The sequence below is a fragment of the Eutrema salsugineum genome, unplaced genomic scaffold, assembly GCF_000478725.1.
Source record: "Eutrema salsugineum unplaced genomic scaffold, Eutsalg1_0 scaffold_15, whole genome shotgun sequence".
Taxonomy (NCBI): Eukaryota; Viridiplantae; Streptophyta; class Magnoliopsida; order Brassicales; family Brassicaceae; genus Eutrema; species Eutrema salsugineum.
The window spans coordinates 2303731-2320555 of record NW_006256867.1 but is presented as its reverse complement, the minus strand read 5'-3'; the positions used below and the strand labels follow the sequence as shown (position 1 = coordinate 2320555).

Genomic DNA, 16825 nt, shown 5'->3' with positions numbered 1-16825 from the left:
TTATATTTTTAGGTCTTTTTTATCGTTATTTGTTTTCAAATTGTTCTTCTATATTTTCTTCATCTTTTTTTTTTTACTTCTTATTCATCTGATTTGTCTTCGTTTTTTCATCATATTTACCTTTTTCTACTTTCTCTTCTTCATCTTCTAGTTTTCTTCCATTTTATTATTTTTTTCTTTCACTTCTTCTATTATCTACTGATTTTCTTTATTACTTTTTCTTCTGATTATATTTTTTCTTCTCCAATTGGTCATTTAGTTTTTTTTTGTTCATCGTCTTCGACCTATCCAAGTATTTTTTGTGGGGAGCTTACTTGTTCACCGTATTATGAGGTGTTCACATTATCGTTGTTTTCTTATTCTTCTCCTTTTTCTTTTTAGCTTTTCTATTCTTTGTTTTTTCCTTCTTATCTTTCATTGTTTTTAACTATTTCTTCTTATGTATTGTATTAATCTTCTTTGACTTCTTGATTTTTTTTCATTCGGTTTTTTCTTCGTTTTTTTCTGTTGATTTTTTTGTTTTATTTGTTTGCCCCTTCTTCTTTGTTTTATTTTATTGTCTTTGTATTCTCTAAATTCTTATTCTTCAACATCTTCTACTATTCTTCTTTTGGTTTTATTATCCGTTTTTATCTTCCGCTTTTTACTTCTTCTTGGTCATTTTTGTCCTATCCAACTTTTTTTCTTTCTAATTTTTGTTTGTCTTTTTTTGCATCTTTACTTTTTTTTTCTTTTTCATCGTCGGGTTTTCATCTTCTTATACTTTATTTTCGTCATCTACCATTTTTGTTCTTCTTTTTCTTTCAGTTTTCTTCTACAACTTTGAGTTCTTCATCTCCTTATCATTTTTCTTTTTCACTATTTTGTGTTACCCATCTTGATCTTATCGTTCATGCTCTAGAACTTTTTGTTCATTTTTTCCTCATTTTTTTACGTTTTCGTCAACTCTATGTTCTTCTATATGTTTCAGTTTATCTTTTTCTCTTCTTTTTCTACTTCGTTTTTCCCTTTTTCCCTTTTTCTGTTTTCTTTTTTGGTTTTTTCCTCTGCGTCCTGCTAGAGTATTTGGCATCTCTTACATTATTTCAAAAATAAACAGAATTCAGAAAGCCATCTTTAAAACAAGCAAAAAAAATAAAAGACTTAAAACCTGTTCATTAGACAATGAAGATGATTTATGATATGTTGACATGGTTTTAATCACGTTAAGTAAGGAAGAATAACTGACAACAAAAAACAACATATAATCGAGGAACACTACTACTGGTACTGAAAAAAAACGGAAAAAACAATAGAAAAAAACGAAAAATTGATTTATAAAAAATAAAGACGGTAAACAATACAACAAAAAGCCGACCAATATAGAAACAAACCACAATTGAGCATAAGATACATTTAAAAAAGTAATATATTTATATATAGCTCTCAACTTAAGCTAGGATTTCCCACATCACATGTACATTTTTTTTCCAAATAATATCGCTCAACAGATAATCCGATTAACGAATAAAAGGGAATTAAAAAGATTTTATTAATAAATAAAGGGGAATTAGTTACCTAGATAGAATGAGAGACCTTATAGCAAAAAATTTACTTTGCATATATTAAATATGATATGATTCTAAATGTTTTTTAATTAAATTCCAATTTTTAAATTTTCGTTATTTTCTATTTTAAATATTTTTGATTAAATTTTGATTTTTAATAATTTTTATTAAATTTAAATGTTTTTTGATTAATTTCGATTTTAACAGTTTTTATATTAATTTACGATTTTTATATTTTATTTACTTACGATTTTTATTTAATTACGTTTTTTAATATTTTTTTAATTAATTTAAATTTTTTAATAATTTTGTTATTAAAATTAATTTAAAAAATATAAGAAGTGGTAAAGAGTAATTAGTCACCCTAAAATTGAATAAGAGAGTTTTAACTCAAAATTTTACTTTGCTTATAATATATATGATATGATAACAGTTTTTTTTATTAATTTATGATTTTTAATATTTTATTTAATTATGATTTTTAATATTTTTATTTAATTACGATTTTTAATATTTTTTTAATTAATTTATAATTTTTGATAATTTTGTTATTAAAATTAATTTAAAAAATATAAGAAGGGGTAAAGGGTAATTAGCCATCATAAAAATTTTACTTTGCTTATAATATATATGATATATGATTGATTTCCTTATTTGAAAACCCAAATCAAATTGATAAAAACCACACCAATTCACCAAGCCTAACGTGTATCAAATAAATAAAAAAATGGTTTTTGTTTAGTTTTTACATAGTTGAAACCATCAGAAATCAAATTGTTGACTGGATTGTTAGTTTTAAAACATATTACTAGATTTTACCCTGTACATCCACACGATAATTTTTTTTAATCAAAAATTGTAATGTAATTAATTTTTTTATAGATATAATTTTTCTAATAAGTGACAAAGATTTATTTTTGTGTTTAGATATGATTTGTTGTTTTTTCAAATATTATTATGACCACGATCATAAAACCATAATTTGATTCCGGTCATTCTATTAATCAAAATGACTGTTATTATAAAAACATATTTCTAAATCATTTATTCTATTAATCCAAAAAAGACCGTGGTTATAAAACCATAATTTAAACCATAATTTAAACCCGTCTATTTATATTTAATATTAACTAATTTTGAAATAATTTTTATCTCAATATCTTGCATGTTTTGATAACCTAACCCGCATAAAACTACAATTATAAAAAAAACCCTAATCTATCCCATCAAATTATTATATAACATTAATATTTATCAGTTTTAATATGTGAAATTTTAGTCTAATTGAATATAATTAAAAAATACAATAACATTTTATATATAAAAGTTACTTAACTTTCTCCAGCCTTCTGCCACGTCGCTGGAGAGAGTGCCATGTGGCACCTTAAAAAAATCTCATCTCTTCATCTTCCCAAGCGAGCCGTTCCTCCTGATCTCGCTTTCTGAAGCGTTCAATCCTTCCAAGTTCCAATTTATTCGACTCCCACATTTGTAGTTTATGCCAGTTCCATTTATACCGTTCCTACTTAACAGATCATATGAAATTCGATCCTGAAATCAGATCTGTAGTGTCAGTTGCTTGGAGAAGCTAGAACAGATTGGCGAAGGAACTTACAGGTTTCCTCCCCCTCCTTCTTCTTCTTCTCAATTGCTGTCATTTTCTCTGGGTTTTGTTCTTCAATTTGGTTTGTGACTTCTCATGAATTTTATTGTTCTTTGAAGCGATTTTTCATTGCCAAGTTCCGTTAAAATACTATTTTGTATTTTGTTGATTGAGTGAATTGGGATATATTTTTTCTTTTTGCTTCAGATTACAAATAATTGTGAATCTTATTCTAGAACATAGTAGCTGGGGTTTTTATATTCATATGGTTGGCTTTCATTTTGGAGTCAAGTTACATGGCTAAAGAAATCAAACCTGTGAAATCGTGGCACTGAAAAAGATCTGTAAAAGAAAAAGGAAAAGAAGGGGTAAGCTACATTTGACTAAACTTGCAAACTTTTGTGAATCCAGTATGATTTTATAATTCCCTTATGACTGTCTGCTTCAAGATTCCGATAACAGCAATGACGTGGTAAGATGAATTGGTGGAGCTAATGTTCAAAGGAGACATGGGTATATACTTTCCCCAATCAAATCTTTATACTGCTTGTATTGTTATTTTTGGCGTGTGCTCTGCAATTCACATGTTCTTTTCATCCCTTAAGGTTCGTTGGTGCTTATGGTAAGGAATGAATGCCAAAATGGTGGGATTGATTCTCTGGGAAACGAATAACTTCTGCTGTACAATCAAATGATCAGACCCTGGTATTGTATAGATCTTATTCTTTGTTTGGTGAAGACAAAATGAGGATAACTCGATTTGATGATGTATTCATTCAGCAATTCTTTTTCGTTTTTGTTTGAGTAGTTGTCCTAGCTTTGAGAAACTTATTACTAATACACAATTCATCCTCTTAAGCATAAAATTCAACGCTTCAACTTTCTTCTGTCTGTGGTGGAGGGATTCGAGGAGGAGAATTGGCTTAGGTGGCGGGTAATGAAGCTGGAGAGAGGCTGATGAGAACGAAAAGAGTGGAAGAAGAAGAAGAAGAAGAAAAAGAAAAAGAAAACGAGAGGATGAATAATATAAAGGAGGCTGCAAGGAAGAATGGTAGGTACTATAGGGTGATGAGAGTGATGGTGAATCTTAGAATATCTCAATATCCCGAATCAGAGAAAGGTTAATCAAATTCATCAGCAAACTCAATCTCTTGCGGGTTTCAAGTCAACCTGGTTTTGTCTTCATAGGAGAATGTCTGATCGCTTAGATGGCTCATAACCAGAAAGGAATGCGTACACAAGTTAGTTGTTTTGCTTTGCTTTGAGAGAAATTTATGTTAATAATTCATGTAGCTATATATTCGCAATTATATCACAAATATTTTTTAATGAAATATCACATAAATTTTTGTTTTTCGTATATGTAAATACCCGCGCTTAGTGAACGGCCTATACATACCACACGTTCATTAACCCACTTTTTTTTTATATAATTAAAAGCAAAGCCGAGGTTAGGTTTCTCAGTTTTACTCGATAGATATATCATGTCACGTGGTTGAAATCCAGTGTAAATTCAAGAAAGCTGGATTGTATAATCCTCACATTATTAATTCTCTTGATTGAAACAGAAACACCACCATATCGATTGTCTTAAATACCGCATGGATAGTTAAAAACACACCGAAGAACTTTGATGAGTTTAGTTACTTTAGTATCTCAAACAAAAAAAGGTCCAAAAGATTTGATATGACATTACATGAATTCAATTTTGACTCACAATATATCTAAACCTGTCTATATACTCAAAAAAAAAAAAAAGTAGATGTATTTTATGAATCTTCACTGTCTCCTTGACCTCCTCGTCACCTTTGGTCCCGCCTTTGGTGCCGGTTTGCTGCCGAAATCCTCAATGTCAGTAAGGGTGCCGTCTCCTTTTGGGCACAAGGCACATAGACCTGAAAAACCTGGCAGAGAATCGAAACCCAAAAAGAGTCTGACTTCGTCGCCCATTTCCTCTACCGTATCAGGTTTGTTTCTTCGCAGAATGAGACTTGATTCATCAGATTCTGATTTGTAGAACCGTAGCCGATGTGTGGGAACGCCAAAGTACTCGGCCACTCCATCCTCAAACTGTCTAAACCTGAAACATTTTTGGGATTCTGAAACTCAGGACTCTGTCTCTCCCAATCTGCTCTTCTTCGTCTCTTGGGACGACCTTGATGATAGTGAGACCAGTTGCGGGATTATCCTCGATTTCTTGTTTTTTGTCAATGTTGTATAGACGGCCTTCCTCGCTTTCACGGACATATAAGAGCATGATTGCATTTCCGCCTTTTGTGAATTTGAAAGGTGGATGCTGCATTAACAGAACAAAGACAGATAATTGGATTTATGCCTTTTGTGAATTTGAAAGGTGGATGCTGCATGAACAGATCAAAGACAGATAACTGAACCTTAAGGCTAATGTGTTTAAGAGTTAGCAATCGAAAACAGAATGTACCTCTTCATCGCCACCAAACTGCTCATTGATTGCCCTTTTGATATCGACTCTTGCGACTTGTTCGTCCTCAATTTTGAGCCTGACAGTATAGCACGATACATCAGATACTTTTAGAGGTCATGAACAATGTATGTAGTACGATACATAAGTATACTTTTAGCGAACATGAACCTATTAAAAGAGTTATATTCTAAACAGAGAATTACCAACAATCTGTTGGTGTGGACCTTGTGAAGGCAAAGTACTTGCCATCATGTGCTCCTCACAGTTATAAAAATATGTTTTTTAATTAATATTGCAATTAATTAGGATAATTTTAAAACTATTTTCAAACAAATTTTTAAAAAAGTTAAAGAGTGTTTGGAAGCAATCATTAAAAATGCTTCTGTTTTAATAGAATAGATGAATATCATGTTCCTTCTATGTAGTTTAGATTATATCTATAAAATAGGTTTAACAGCATGTTCTTAATATACATCACTGGACCCTAAACAAATATATATCTTCCTTTGTGCAACTTTTGTGCTCGCCTTTTACACCATAGAACATCCAAATGATCAAAATGAATTATCTATCAATGATCTGATCGGTTTCATAAAGCCCGATTAAGAAAAAAAGTTTGGGACTTGTCAATCGAAAGAAAGCTTTCAAGCATATTAGTGTTATAAGAATGCTTTAAGATGCCACAAAAAGGACATGGAAAATATCTCCTTTGTCGATTTGGGAAGAAACATGTTGATTTTAGTTTTTTTCTGTCAAATTGTTTTTCCCAACAAAGTAGCCAGTTTTTGGTATTGTTTAGAAACTTTTTAAAAATAAAAGTCATTTCATTTAGTTCTTTTTTTTGTTAAAATCTTTTCCTTTAGTTAGATTCAGCTTTATTGAACTATATGCACATATATTAGTATGTATATTAGATGTAGGTCAGATCATTTCCTGTTTTGTTTTGGTTCAGTTCAAATGCTAACTCTTAATATTGATCCAACATTCAGATGATCTCCGTGATTTTTTCAAAGATGATTAGAACAAGTTTGGTCATCATCGACATATATATACCGGTTGTTATTGTCAAGCGACCTTGGCGTTTAACTTGAATTAGATCCACAACAGTAAAACCTCTATAAATAATGTCTTAGGGGGTGTTATTCAATCTGTATGTTGAAATCAATTCTACTAGATTAGAGTAGATCAGATTTTAAAATTTTTTAATTCATTTAGAATCTAATGTATATGAGTTGTTTAAAATTTTGAATTATTTAGCAGTGTATTTAGAAAATCACATGCTATCATTTAAAATCTAATAGAATAGAATTCTCAATAAATTTTGAAATTAAAAAGTTCAAAGAAAAAAACAATCTAAAACCACATATGTATACGTAAAAAAAAAATCTCACTTGCTGTGAACTTTGACCTCTTAAAAGTGTGTTTCTTTTTTTTGATGACTTATGGAGAAAGAGAAGGGAGAGAGATATGTACTAGGGAAAAGAGAAAAATAGATAAATAAATAGAGGAAAAATAAGACGTGTGAGGAATAGAGAAATGGAGGGATGAAAGAGTGTTGTATTTGATTGATTAATATATAGAAGGAAGACAGAAAAAACGTAGGTGAATAATTATTTGTATTAAATTTTATAATTATCAAAATTTGAGGGTAAAATGTTGGATTTTGATTACTACATTTAACACATAAAAATATCTTCAAATTCAGTTAAAATCTTTCACCTAAAATCAGTTGTAAGAATCTGTTAAACATGAATAACATAAGATTTTAATTGACTGATTCAACTCTTTAATTGAATAACAATGGATTTCAAACTCTATTAATGAAGAGATTCTAAATACATGAACCAATAACATTGAATTTTTATAGAGAAATCAAAATCAATTATTAAATAACAATGGATTGTGAATGGATTTAGACTCTATTAAAAACCATGATTGAATAACACCCCTTTAGAGAAAATTTGTTTTCTATCTATAAAAATTTCTAAGACTTTTTTTTAAATGATGTTATATTCAAAAATTTAAATAAATCTTTTAATACAAATTATGATTAACAATTATAGGTATCACAATAGAATAATTTTTAATTGCATATTAGACTGTCCATGTAAAAATATAAATATTAATAAATTTAAAATTTATAAAAAAAAACTATAGTTACTATATTTATTATTGATGATAAAATTGAAGATAACATTACAATACATTTAAAAATATTTACAGGTGAAAAATTAATTATCACATCAAAAATTTTATCATAAACTTTGAATGCATATAGTAAAACAATAGTAGCTACTGATATAATAATTAGAGAGATCAAATCTGATTAGATTTCAACTCTAAATAAAAATAAATGTATTAGTCATATTTTAGAATATTATCTTTAGAAATATTTACATAAATTTATATAATTATTAATTATGTTCTTGTTGAGATCATATATTTATATAAATTTTTTTTAAAAAAATTATTATCTTATTATCTTATTGAATTTGATGAATTTTTACATTAATCCAACTTAAGACAAAAAAATTTATAATTTTATAATAATTATTAATTTATCGAATATTAATTTATAGAGGTTGTACTGTATATTTCGGTTTATAGTAGTTAGGTAATTCAGATTTCACCAACAAAGGAGAAGTAATTAACCAAAGACAATTTAATCAAGGATAACAAAATAATTGATCCGCAAAATATACAATAACAATAAAACGGCTCAACTTGGACATTTTATACCTTCAAAAAAAACTTCCACTATGTATCTACAAAAAATTGCATATTATAGAAATTAAACATAAACATTAATCTTTTGCAAACTACAAGGTTAAAAATAAATGTTTATAAATCTTATTCAAAAATATTAATGATAAACAAAATTACCAAAGATAGATTCCATAATTATTACAACTTTCTTTATTTTCAAGTGTTAGCCACTTTTTAAAGTTATGCAAACGAATATTATCTAACATCCATTTGACACAAAAGAATGATTAGCAAAAGCAGCAGCAAGAATCTGAGAATGACTTGCAAACCTTCTCGTTGTCTCAGGCAATTTTAAACCTAAACGCTGCGCTGTCTTTTTCGATCAAAAGTTATCCAAACTCTATTGTCAGGTTTTGAAAAGGTTTGAAGCAACCTGAAAGAATCGGTTCAATGTATAAGTTTTGGTTAAGCTCTTTGGATCCGAAATTTTGCAACTCGAATCTATCAATAGCACTCATAATGTGGTTCATGGTGGATCTGCATACCTTGACATGATGAGGCATGATCTTGATATCGTAAGGCACGTGAAGCCACGCTTCAGGTCGGTAGAACAGAAAGTTCTCAGGCTTGCTGGTGTAAACGTCTGCGTATTGGTGTATGTGATAAGAGAATGCTGATTCTTGACCAGTGTCCGTGACAAATGTAGCTCCGAACGATCTGTTGAACATTTGTTTCATCGTGTCTCGTGCTTTCTGTCTCGCCTTGTTTAGCTCATCCAATAGAGACTGGCATGCTTCACTTCTCTGATTGTCCGATGCAGTTGCGTGAAATCTACCGAGCAATTCTTGGATAATATGGAACTTTGCCTGAATATTAAGGACAAGAAATGATCTTATTAGACTAACTACTACACACGTCTCTGCTTTGAGTAGCGTATTTACATTCCACGGAGTCACACGGTACACGACTGTATAAATCCTTTAAACAGAAAGCCATACTTGAAAAGTAAAAGAGGAAGCTGTGGCTATACCTGCTCAAACCGGTAGCTATCTTCATTTTGTATCTGTATCTCTCGCTGGACCAAGAAACGTCGCAAAGAGAACTCAATATACTTTTGGGCTTTGAGTGATGTACAAAATCTTTTGAGAATACAATCAGCTAAAAAGGCTATATATCAAGTATGGTAAACCAACCTCGAGCTCGTGGATTATGGCAGCGGTTCGCCAACCAGCCTTTGAAGGTCCTCTTAAGTCACTAAATAGGTGATCTCCGAAATAAATCACCTATGAACAGAACATATTGTAGTGATGTCTATAAAATGCATTCAGAAGCGTTAAGTTACGAATAAAATATAGTAGCTGCTTGTAAGGAGTACCTCAGGGCCATGCCACTTTGTGATCTGAAGGAAGGATTTAAGACAGCCATGGTAGTATACTTTATTTGGGTGAAATGCATCCACTTTTGTAAACGCCAAAGTATCCCTCTCCTCATCATAGCAACTATAAGGGTTTTACATATCATAAAGAATTGTTCCAAAATATTTCTTAATTACCGTGAGGCGAAAGAGGATTCAGTAAGTTAAGAACACAAACCGGAAAGGGTGCTCAGATGTGTAAAACTCTGGTTTATTTGCTTTAGCAATGACAACATCGAATAGGTCCCGCCATGAGTCTCTGAGGCCAAAAGAGTCCTAATGAAGAACAAGCATAAACAGATAGAGAATAGAGATTACAATCAACTTCAGGGAAAAGAAAGAAGTAAAACCGGAATTAGAACCGAAGAAGGTTTTTGGACAAACTAATTAAAATAAAAGAATGTTGAGTAGTAAGTTTCAAAAAAGGACACAAAATGTTTTTTTTATGGCTATTAAATGATGTGAATCACCTCCATCAGATAACGCATTCCGCCATCGACAAAATGGTAGGGAGAGTTGGTCAGCAAAAAGAGCTTCTTCCCTTTATCTTTTAGCATTCTCAGAAAACGTAGTAGCTGACCCTGAGAATAACGGGACTTGCTGTTAGCTATTACCAATCAAAGTAAATGCATTCCTAATCAGAGACCAAGTTTTATTCCATAAAACTTACATTTTTAAGCAAATATCTGTTAGGATCAGCAAGAATTCCTCTATGGACCAAGCCACTCCTATGGACATGTTGAATAGCGCGATTTACATCATTGTAGATGTTAGAGGCATCAAACTCAAGCTTGGCGTCGACAAAGTACTGGACCATGTCTGCAATAAGACAGGCCTGAAAAAAGTAAAAAGAAATATAGCGATCAACAAACCAGAGATAACTATATCACAGCTCCTTTGAACGAAGACACATATCGATGAAACTGACCTCACTGAAACAGAAGAAATCCATCAATCCCACCAGAACTCTCGCTTGATCACGACCTATGTGTCGCGTTCCATACATATTTTCTAGTTCCTTCCTACTAAGCTGAAAAATAAACAAATATCCTTGAGGGATCAAATCCTCCAAATCCCAAAGCAGCAGTTCAAAAGGACAAAGAAGATTAACAATACCTTACGACGACCAAAATAGCACCCATCAGGCTCGATCGAACCAAAGAAATCCAATTTCATGAGGCATCCTTTTTGTTTATCGTAGTAAAGTCCTCGGATTGGGAAAGTAGGATCATACTTAAACTTCATACAACTCTCAGGATATCTAAACTGCAAGAACGACGAACCAATACTTCTCAAACAATAACTCAAAACCCGAATTCTATTTCTTACACAACATGAACAACGATAACAACAACAACAACAAAAATGTGATATAGATTACCTCATTAACCATATGCTGCTTGGCTAAATCATAGATCAAGCTCTGCAAGTCAGAGGAGTAATGTGCCAATGTGTAATCATAGTCAAATCCGTAAACTTGTATGTTATCCAACCTGAGATTCTTATTAACATATATCCCTACAAGTATATTAATCAACCAAATCAATCAGTGACAAAGAACAACACAACACAAAACCCACAAAAAAAGAAGCAGAAGTCAATGGCAAAAACCGTGAGGATTCATCTTAGGCATGCTATTAAGCGCTTCGGGGATATTGATAAACCTCTGTTTCGCCAGCTCAAACTCGTGACGGATTTTCCCGATCTCGTCCTCCACTGTAGCACATTCCGTCACAGCAATGGCGCATTTCTCCGCCAGATTAGCCAAAGCCGGCTCCGTCGAAGCAACGGTCCCGAATCCTCGGAAACTTCTTAGAGATCCTGAGATTTTAAACGATCTTACGATCGAGACGGAAGAGAAAAAATTGCGATGTTAAGCATTCGAAAGAGAACTTACCATTTCCGATTTGACAGGAAGAAAATCTCTCTCTCTGCAACGACAACGAAACTCGATCATCATCAATCGGCGATAAATACCAAATAGAAGTGATGAAAATTCGGGGAGAGAATGATTTACAGTGAGCGAAGCACCGAGAGGAAGAAGACGGCGAGAGGAAGTCATAATTGGGGGAGAAAGTCAGATGTTCATGAGAGGAGTGTATCTTTCCTTTTTAATTTTTTCTGAGAGTGGACTTGGAAACTTTAGTTTTGTGGAAGAAGAAGATGATGACGTCATGATGATACGGCTAATTGATAATGGCGGTTAGGGTTTATCGTCAACGCCGAGATAAGTCCGGCAAACATATCTAGGCGGATAAAAAATATTTATCGGGCCTTACGGGCTATGTAAACTTTGTAATCTCTCTATTTTGGGCCCAATATGTAACTATAAATAATCTTTTATTTTTTCCTAATCCGTTTCGCGTCTATCTTATTACTTCATGAATATGTGACCTATTTTAACCAATTATAAGGATCGTAAGCAAATCGGACCATTAGAAATCAGCAAATTCTTGCAAGTTGCAAGGAAATAATATTTTACCATAAGCAAATACAAAGCGAAATTATTTACTTTTGAGTTAAATCGTGGTTAGTAACAAACGTTACGTTACATAACGTTTTGGTGAGCCTTCGTCTCGACAAATCGGGCAAGAACTATGCAACTGGAGCCACGTATCAATACATTCGATGTGAAAGCAGTGGTCACATCCGAGTAAGCACCCAATGGTCTCATTGCTTGCATATTCTGATAAGCAAATTGGACATATAACATCATTTCTCCCCGGGAGCTTAATATTTGTCTCTAACACCACTTTCTTGTACAATCTAACGATCACAGACTTAGCTCGATCATTACGCCGCTTGCGAGCCCGTGCCAAAGATCGTCGTATTTGGATAGGGAGCCTCTCGGAACTGAACGTGACATATGCCACACAAGTGGTTATTGCGGCGAGGAGTGCGATTAGGGAGAGGCAGATTAACTTTAGTACTAGTAAGATGAAGTTGTAAAGTCCTGTGTTCAAAGAAGAAACGGTGAATAATCAGTTTTAACTATTTACATACGTTAACTTGTGTTCATGTTACATATTGATATTCTGTGGGTACTACATTCTCGTATTGGACTGTTTCTAAATGTGAGTTTAATATATAAATCCAAAGTCAATGCTTGGTTTGTTATTATTTGATGCCCACTATAATGAGTAGATAATAACTATTATCCGAAAACGAAGTCAATGATGATTATCGATTTGAAGCTTGATGATGACGTCAAACTGTTCATTTTGGATGTATGTAAAGGATCAAAGAAGAAAGAAGAAATTAGGTTCCTTACCAGATTTAAAGGAACTGAACTTATTTTTGAAACCACATAACGAAAGATTACTCTCACAATCTCTGCAATTCGGCGAATCCCCTTTGACATCCTCTTCAGGAGAGTTCAAGATGGTGTGGTTGAGAAGGTGGAGAGGAGACAAATGAGATTCAGAGGCATCGAGGAGCCGTGTGGCCAAGCACTTGTTGTGGTCGTTGAGGCTCTGCTTTTCATTGTCGATGATCTCATTGACGTTTGCGCAGCAGCGTTTTGCTTCTGAGGCGTTTAGGACAAGCAAGATGAAGATGAGATGGGATAGATGTTGTTTTGAGAAGGTCATAATGTGGTTTAGCACTTATGAACAGGGAGAAAGCTAGTATTTATAGATTATTTGAATACGTCAGAAGACAAAAAAAATTGGTAAAGAATGGTTCTCCTATCTTTCTCCACCATTTTTAGGCTTCTCCCTCAAAGAATTTGAGCTACAAAATGTACCCTTTAAAGTTCTAGATCCAAATGAAAGTATATTAAGATGATTAAACTTTGAAGGTAAGAGAGTATTTAGCTCAAGTAAGAACTAGACTTTTAAAAACAAAAACAAAACTCAAGTGAGAACTAACTAAGGTTGCTTTTTTCGTCTTGAAGCAATCTCCAATGCCCAAGCTTTGCCTATATCAGTCTGGAACTTGCCTGGATCAAACATCGACAAGATTAATAAAGCCTTAAACCATATACTGATTATGTATTTGGATTACAACTTAGAACAGAAAAATACCTGCGGTTGATTGGAAAAACTCTTCTAAATCTTTACCTTGATCTGCGTAAAACAAGCAAACAAAGCAAAAGATCGAGATTTAGTTTTTAGCGTATGGTCAAATCAGGAATCATTAGAAGTTAATCTTGAGGTCATTACCTTGTTCATATTCCAAAGCTTGTAGTATCATCTCAAGCTTATCGAAATCTTTAACAACTTTGGCTTCCGGTGAGGCGTTTGCTTCATATTCTCTCCATAGCTCAGCGACTTCCGTAGCTGCAATTACCATATTTACATTGTTAGACGCTTGAAGTGATAGTGTGATGCGAACAAGCAAGATCATCGGAAACATTCAGAGTGAGAGATGAGAAGAGAAGAGAAGAGAAGAGAAGAGAAGAGACAAGAACAGACCTCTTTCCCCTCCACCCAAGAGCTTGCACATGTGTTCAAGTGCTTCGCTTTCTCTTCGATTCTTCTCTTCTTTAGAGACCCCACAAGAAGGTGTAATGTCTCCGACAATAGCTGCTCAACAACAATGGTTGAATTCAACTATCACTGCTAAATACCTCGTGCTGAAAAAAGTTGGACATTTATACTCTCTAATAAGTAAAAGAGCTAACCTTCTGCAATGTCATGAACAATTGCCATTTTCATGCATCTGTAGAAAGAAAAAACGCATGGAAAGTTTATATGATGATCCAGAAATCGAAACTTGAGGATGAAGAAGCAACCAAGACTCTTACTTTTCTCTGTTGACACCGGGAATATCTGAAGAAATTAAAGCCATAAGACCCATCCGGTACATGTGATCGGCTATTGATTCTGGATTTTGAACATCTCTTTTCACCCATCCAGCTCTTGGAGTTGTCTATTTTAAATCACAGAGATGGATAAACCATAAGATACAACATACATAACTTATCGATGAACCAGGAAACAAAAACTCACTAATATCAACGAGACGTAAAACTCTTCACATGATCTACAAGAACTTGAGTAATCACAGAACATCAAATAACCACATATCTTGAAATCGTTTCAATTCCATAGCCAATTACAGATTCAATGAACAAGAACATCAACAGACATTAGGTTATGCATCCACTCATGAAAGAATTCAAATAATCTCCAACAGTTTTTTTGAAAACTAAGCATTATGCGTTCACAAATGTACAGATCCATCTTACATTAGTACCAAATATTCACATAATTAGTCATTAGGTCGTCAATAAACGATAACGGCCGAATTTTTTGTTGAGAGCATGATCTTGTAATCAATTACAATCTCAGACATTCCGTGAACGAGAACAAGACCAAATGTTTTAAATCACAGAAACCACCGAATCGTAGCGAAATATGAAGACGGATCATTCAAAGCTAAGGTTACATTTACCTTGAGGCGAGAACAGAGCGATAGAAAATCTATGGCGGAAGAAGCCGGAACCGCCGCGACATCATTAGTCCGAGGAGTAGGAGAGACGGGATTACCTCCGCCGGTGACAGACGAAAACGATGCCGCCGATTGAGGGAGAGGGGGATCGGTGGCCATGCAGTGAATCGCTCGATTAGGAAGAGAAGCTCCGGCGGCGGAATAGGTGAATCGGAGGTGGGGACGAGTGAAAGAGGGAACGAGGAAGACGAGAGAGAGTGATTTGCAGAAGAAGACTCGATTCACATTCCTCATTTTCTTTTCAGATTTTCCTTTTTCTGTTTATCTTTACGTTATTGGGAATCGCGTTGCTGTTGTATTGTTTCAATAGTTCCTTTTGTTAGTTAAACTGGGCAAATATAAGGAAAAATGTTATAAAAACCCTGAATTTTTAAAAACTGGCCATTTTAACAGTAAATTGTGATCTCGACTATTAAAACCTGAAGTTTGTTGTTGACTATCAAAATAACTCTGAACTTTGGTTGATTTCGCGGATTCAACATTGTTGTTAAACGCATAGACGGAATCGTTAACATCCGTCTAACTATGCCGTTAATGATAAAACAGCGTCGGGATGTTTATAACAGCAACATTAGGATTTTAAAATAAAATCTCCAATTCTATCAATTTCAAACCCTAAAAAATCGAAATCCTCTCAATCCAACTCGATTTCTTCCTCTGATTCACGAGTTCTTCCTTTGATTCAGGGTTTAGACTTGTTTCTTGTTAACTATATTGAAAAGGACTTCGATTTCACCTTTTTTCCATAGAGCAATGAGCTGCAACTCTGCCTTGTCGAGTGTTGAGGATGGAGGTCGGGGATTTCCGTCAAAGTGTCACTGCGGGCGAGATGTCGTCATTTTCACGTCGAAGACCCAAGAAAACCCAGGCAGACCCTTCTTTCGATGTCCAACCATGAAAGATGTAAGAAGATTTTCGAGTTTGCCTTTGATTCTGTTTTTTTTTTTGGTTCACATCTGTTCGTTTGTGTTTTAAAACCCAGGATCATTTGTTCAAGTGGGTGGATGATGGCGTGTATGAGGAAGTTTTTGATGCTTTGTCGAGAATCTCGAGTATTGAAGGTGAGATTGAAAATGCTAAATTCGATGTTGGTGACGAAATCGAAGGTTTGAAGGGTAGGATCCGTGAGTTGGAGGAAGATTTATTGCTGACCAAAAGGGAGATTAACAATGCCAAATTGAAGATCATATGTCTGTGCTTCGTGTGCCTTTGTGTAACTGTATTTGTCATTGTGATGACAATGATTGTTAAAACAAAGAAACAGCAAATGGTTCTTGGTTCCATGTAGTTTGCTTTGTCTTTGCTTTGTCTTTGTGTCTTTCTCTTTGTATCTTTGATTTGTCTTTGCGTCTTAGAGTCTTTGTATGGTTTAGCTTTGTGTCTTTGTATGGTTTGTGTCATTGTATGGTTTGTGTCTTTGTGTCTTTGTATGTTTTGTGGCTTTTGTCATTGTTTTCTTTTGTAATGAAACAAAGTTTGGTTTAAGACAAAGAGTAACAAAACAAAGACATAGCATAATAACCTTGTCCGAGAGTATGATAAACCAAAAAACAACAACAAAGTGTTTTGACAAGAGCACATTCATAGTACCATCAAAAACAAAAGCAACAGAGAGAGAGAGAGAGACTAAAACACTAAGAGTCATAAACATAAACCGA

At 33.4% G+C, this 16825-nt stretch overlaps 4 protein-coding genes and 1 long non-coding RNA gene across 9 annotated transcripts; 2 read left to right on the top strand and 3 right to left on the bottom strand.

Moving 5' to 3' along the window:
- Nucleotides 1-2919: 2919 nt before the first annotated feature.
- LOC18021937 lies at nt 2920-4484 on the top strand. Of its 4 annotated transcripts, XR_002900397.1 has the most exons (5): nt 2920-3164; nt 3358-3518; nt 3600-3663; nt 3756-3855; nt 4052-4484. It is a non-coding gene; the product is annotated as an uncharacterized LOC18021937 (long non-coding RNA). The 4 variants fall into 4 exon arrangements; XR_002900396.1 differs by having other exon boundaries at nt 3358-3663; XR_002900395.1 differs by having other exon boundaries at nt 2922-3518.
- Nucleotides 4485-8375: 3891 nt separating this feature from the next.
- Nucleotides 8376-11835, bottom strand: LOC18021936 (5'-nucleotidase domain-containing protein DDB_G0275467). Of its 2 annotated transcripts, none has more exons than XM_006404808.2 (14): nt 11731-11835; nt 11611-11644; nt 11325-11534; nt 11095-11231; nt 10830-10979; nt 10642-10743; nt 10384-10548; nt 10184-10294; nt 9892-9989; nt 9675-9798; nt 9493-9582; nt 9330-9374; nt 8845-9165; nt 8376-8732 (listed from the first exon to the last, which is right to left on the bottom strand). In XM_006404808.2, the coding sequence occupies exons 1-14, from the start codon at nt 11773-11775 to the stop codon at nt 8706-8708; spliced, it is 1659 nt and encodes a 552-aa protein (XP_006404871.1). In that variant the 5' UTR covers nt 11776-11835; the 3' UTR covers nt 8376-8705. The 2 variants fall into 2 exon arrangements, with proteins under 2 accessions (XP_006404871.1, XP_024014151.1); XM_024158383.1 differs by having other exon boundaries at nt 11325-11521; nt 11731-11820.
- A 410-nt stretch (nt 11836-12245) lies between these two features.
- LOC18021915 (RING-H2 finger protein ATL22) lies at nt 12246-13334 on the bottom strand. Its single transcript, XM_006404807.2, has 2 exons — nt 12985-13334; nt 12246-12666 (listed from the first exon to the last, which is right to left on the bottom strand). The coding sequence occupies exons 1-2, from the start codon at nt 13301-13303 to the stop codon at nt 12257-12259; spliced, it is 729 nt and encodes a 242-aa protein (XP_006404870.2). The 5' UTR covers nt 13304-13334; the 3' UTR covers nt 12246-12256.
- Nucleotides 13332-15413, bottom strand: LOC18021914 (HD domain-containing protein 2). The gene is made up of 7 exons (XM_006404806.2): nt 15111-15413; nt 14461-14585; nt 14338-14375; nt 14129-14239; nt 13877-13993; nt 13739-13780; nt 13332-13653 (listed from the first exon to the last, which is right to left on the bottom strand). The coding sequence occupies exons 1-7, from the start codon at nt 15399-15401 to the stop codon at nt 13583-13585; spliced, it is 795 nt and encodes a 264-aa protein (XP_006404869.1). The 5' UTR covers nt 15402-15413; the 3' UTR covers nt 13332-13582.
- A 507-nt stretch (nt 15414-15920) lies between these two features.
- LOC112087987 (uncharacterized protein At1g43920, Chloroplastic-like) lies at nt 15921-16455 on the top strand. Its single transcript, XM_024158140.1, has 2 exons — nt 15921-16070; nt 16150-16455. Exons 1-2 carry the CDS (start codon nt 15921-15923, stop codon nt 16453-16455), a joined length of 456 nt encoding a protein of 151 aa, XP_024013908.1.
- Nucleotides 16456-16825: the final 370 nt, after the last annotated feature.

Bases quoted from the DNA above. Each gene is read 5' to 3' on its own strand.
- LOC18021936 (XM_006404808.2), bottom strand. From the start codon at position 11,775: ATGACTTCCTCTCGCCGTCTTCTTCCTCTCGGTGCTTCGCTCACT. The intron at 10,980-11,094 runs GTAATCTATATC...TCGTTCTTGCAG, and splicing joins AGCAGCATATGGTTAATGAG to TTTAGATATCCTGAGAGTTG. The intron at 8,733-8,844 runs GTATGCAGATCC...CGATTCTTTCAG, and splicing joins TCATGCCTCATCATGTCAAG to GTTGCTTCAAACCTTTTCAA.
- LOC18021915 (XM_006404807.2), bottom strand. From the start codon at position 13,303: ATGACCTTCTCAAAACAACATCTATCCCATCTCATCTTCATCTTGCTT. The intron at 12,667-12,984 runs GTAAGGAACCTA...CTTTGAACACAG, and splicing joins GTTCAGTTCCTTTAAATCTG to GACTTTACAACTTCATCTTA.
- LOC18021914 (XM_006404806.2), bottom strand. From the start codon at position 15,401: ATGAGGAATGTGAATCGAGTCTTCTTCTGCAAATCACTCTCTCTCGTC. The intron at 14,586-15,110 runs GTAAATGTAACC...GATTTAAAATAG, and splicing joins CGCTCTGTTCTCGCCTCAAG to ACAACTCCAAGAGCTGGATG. The intron at 14,376-14,460 runs GTAAGAGTCTTG...TTCTTTCTACAG, and splicing joins CCCGGTGTCAACAGAGAAAA to ATGCATGAAAATGGCAATTG.
- LOC112087987 (XM_024158140.1), top strand. From the start codon at position 15,921: ATGAGCTGCAACTCTGCCTTGTCGAGTGTTGAGGATGGAGGTCGGGGA. The intron at 16,071-16,149 runs GTAAGAAGATTT...TTTAAAACCCAG, and splicing joins GATGTCCAACCATGAAAGAT to GATCATTTGTTCAAGTGGGT.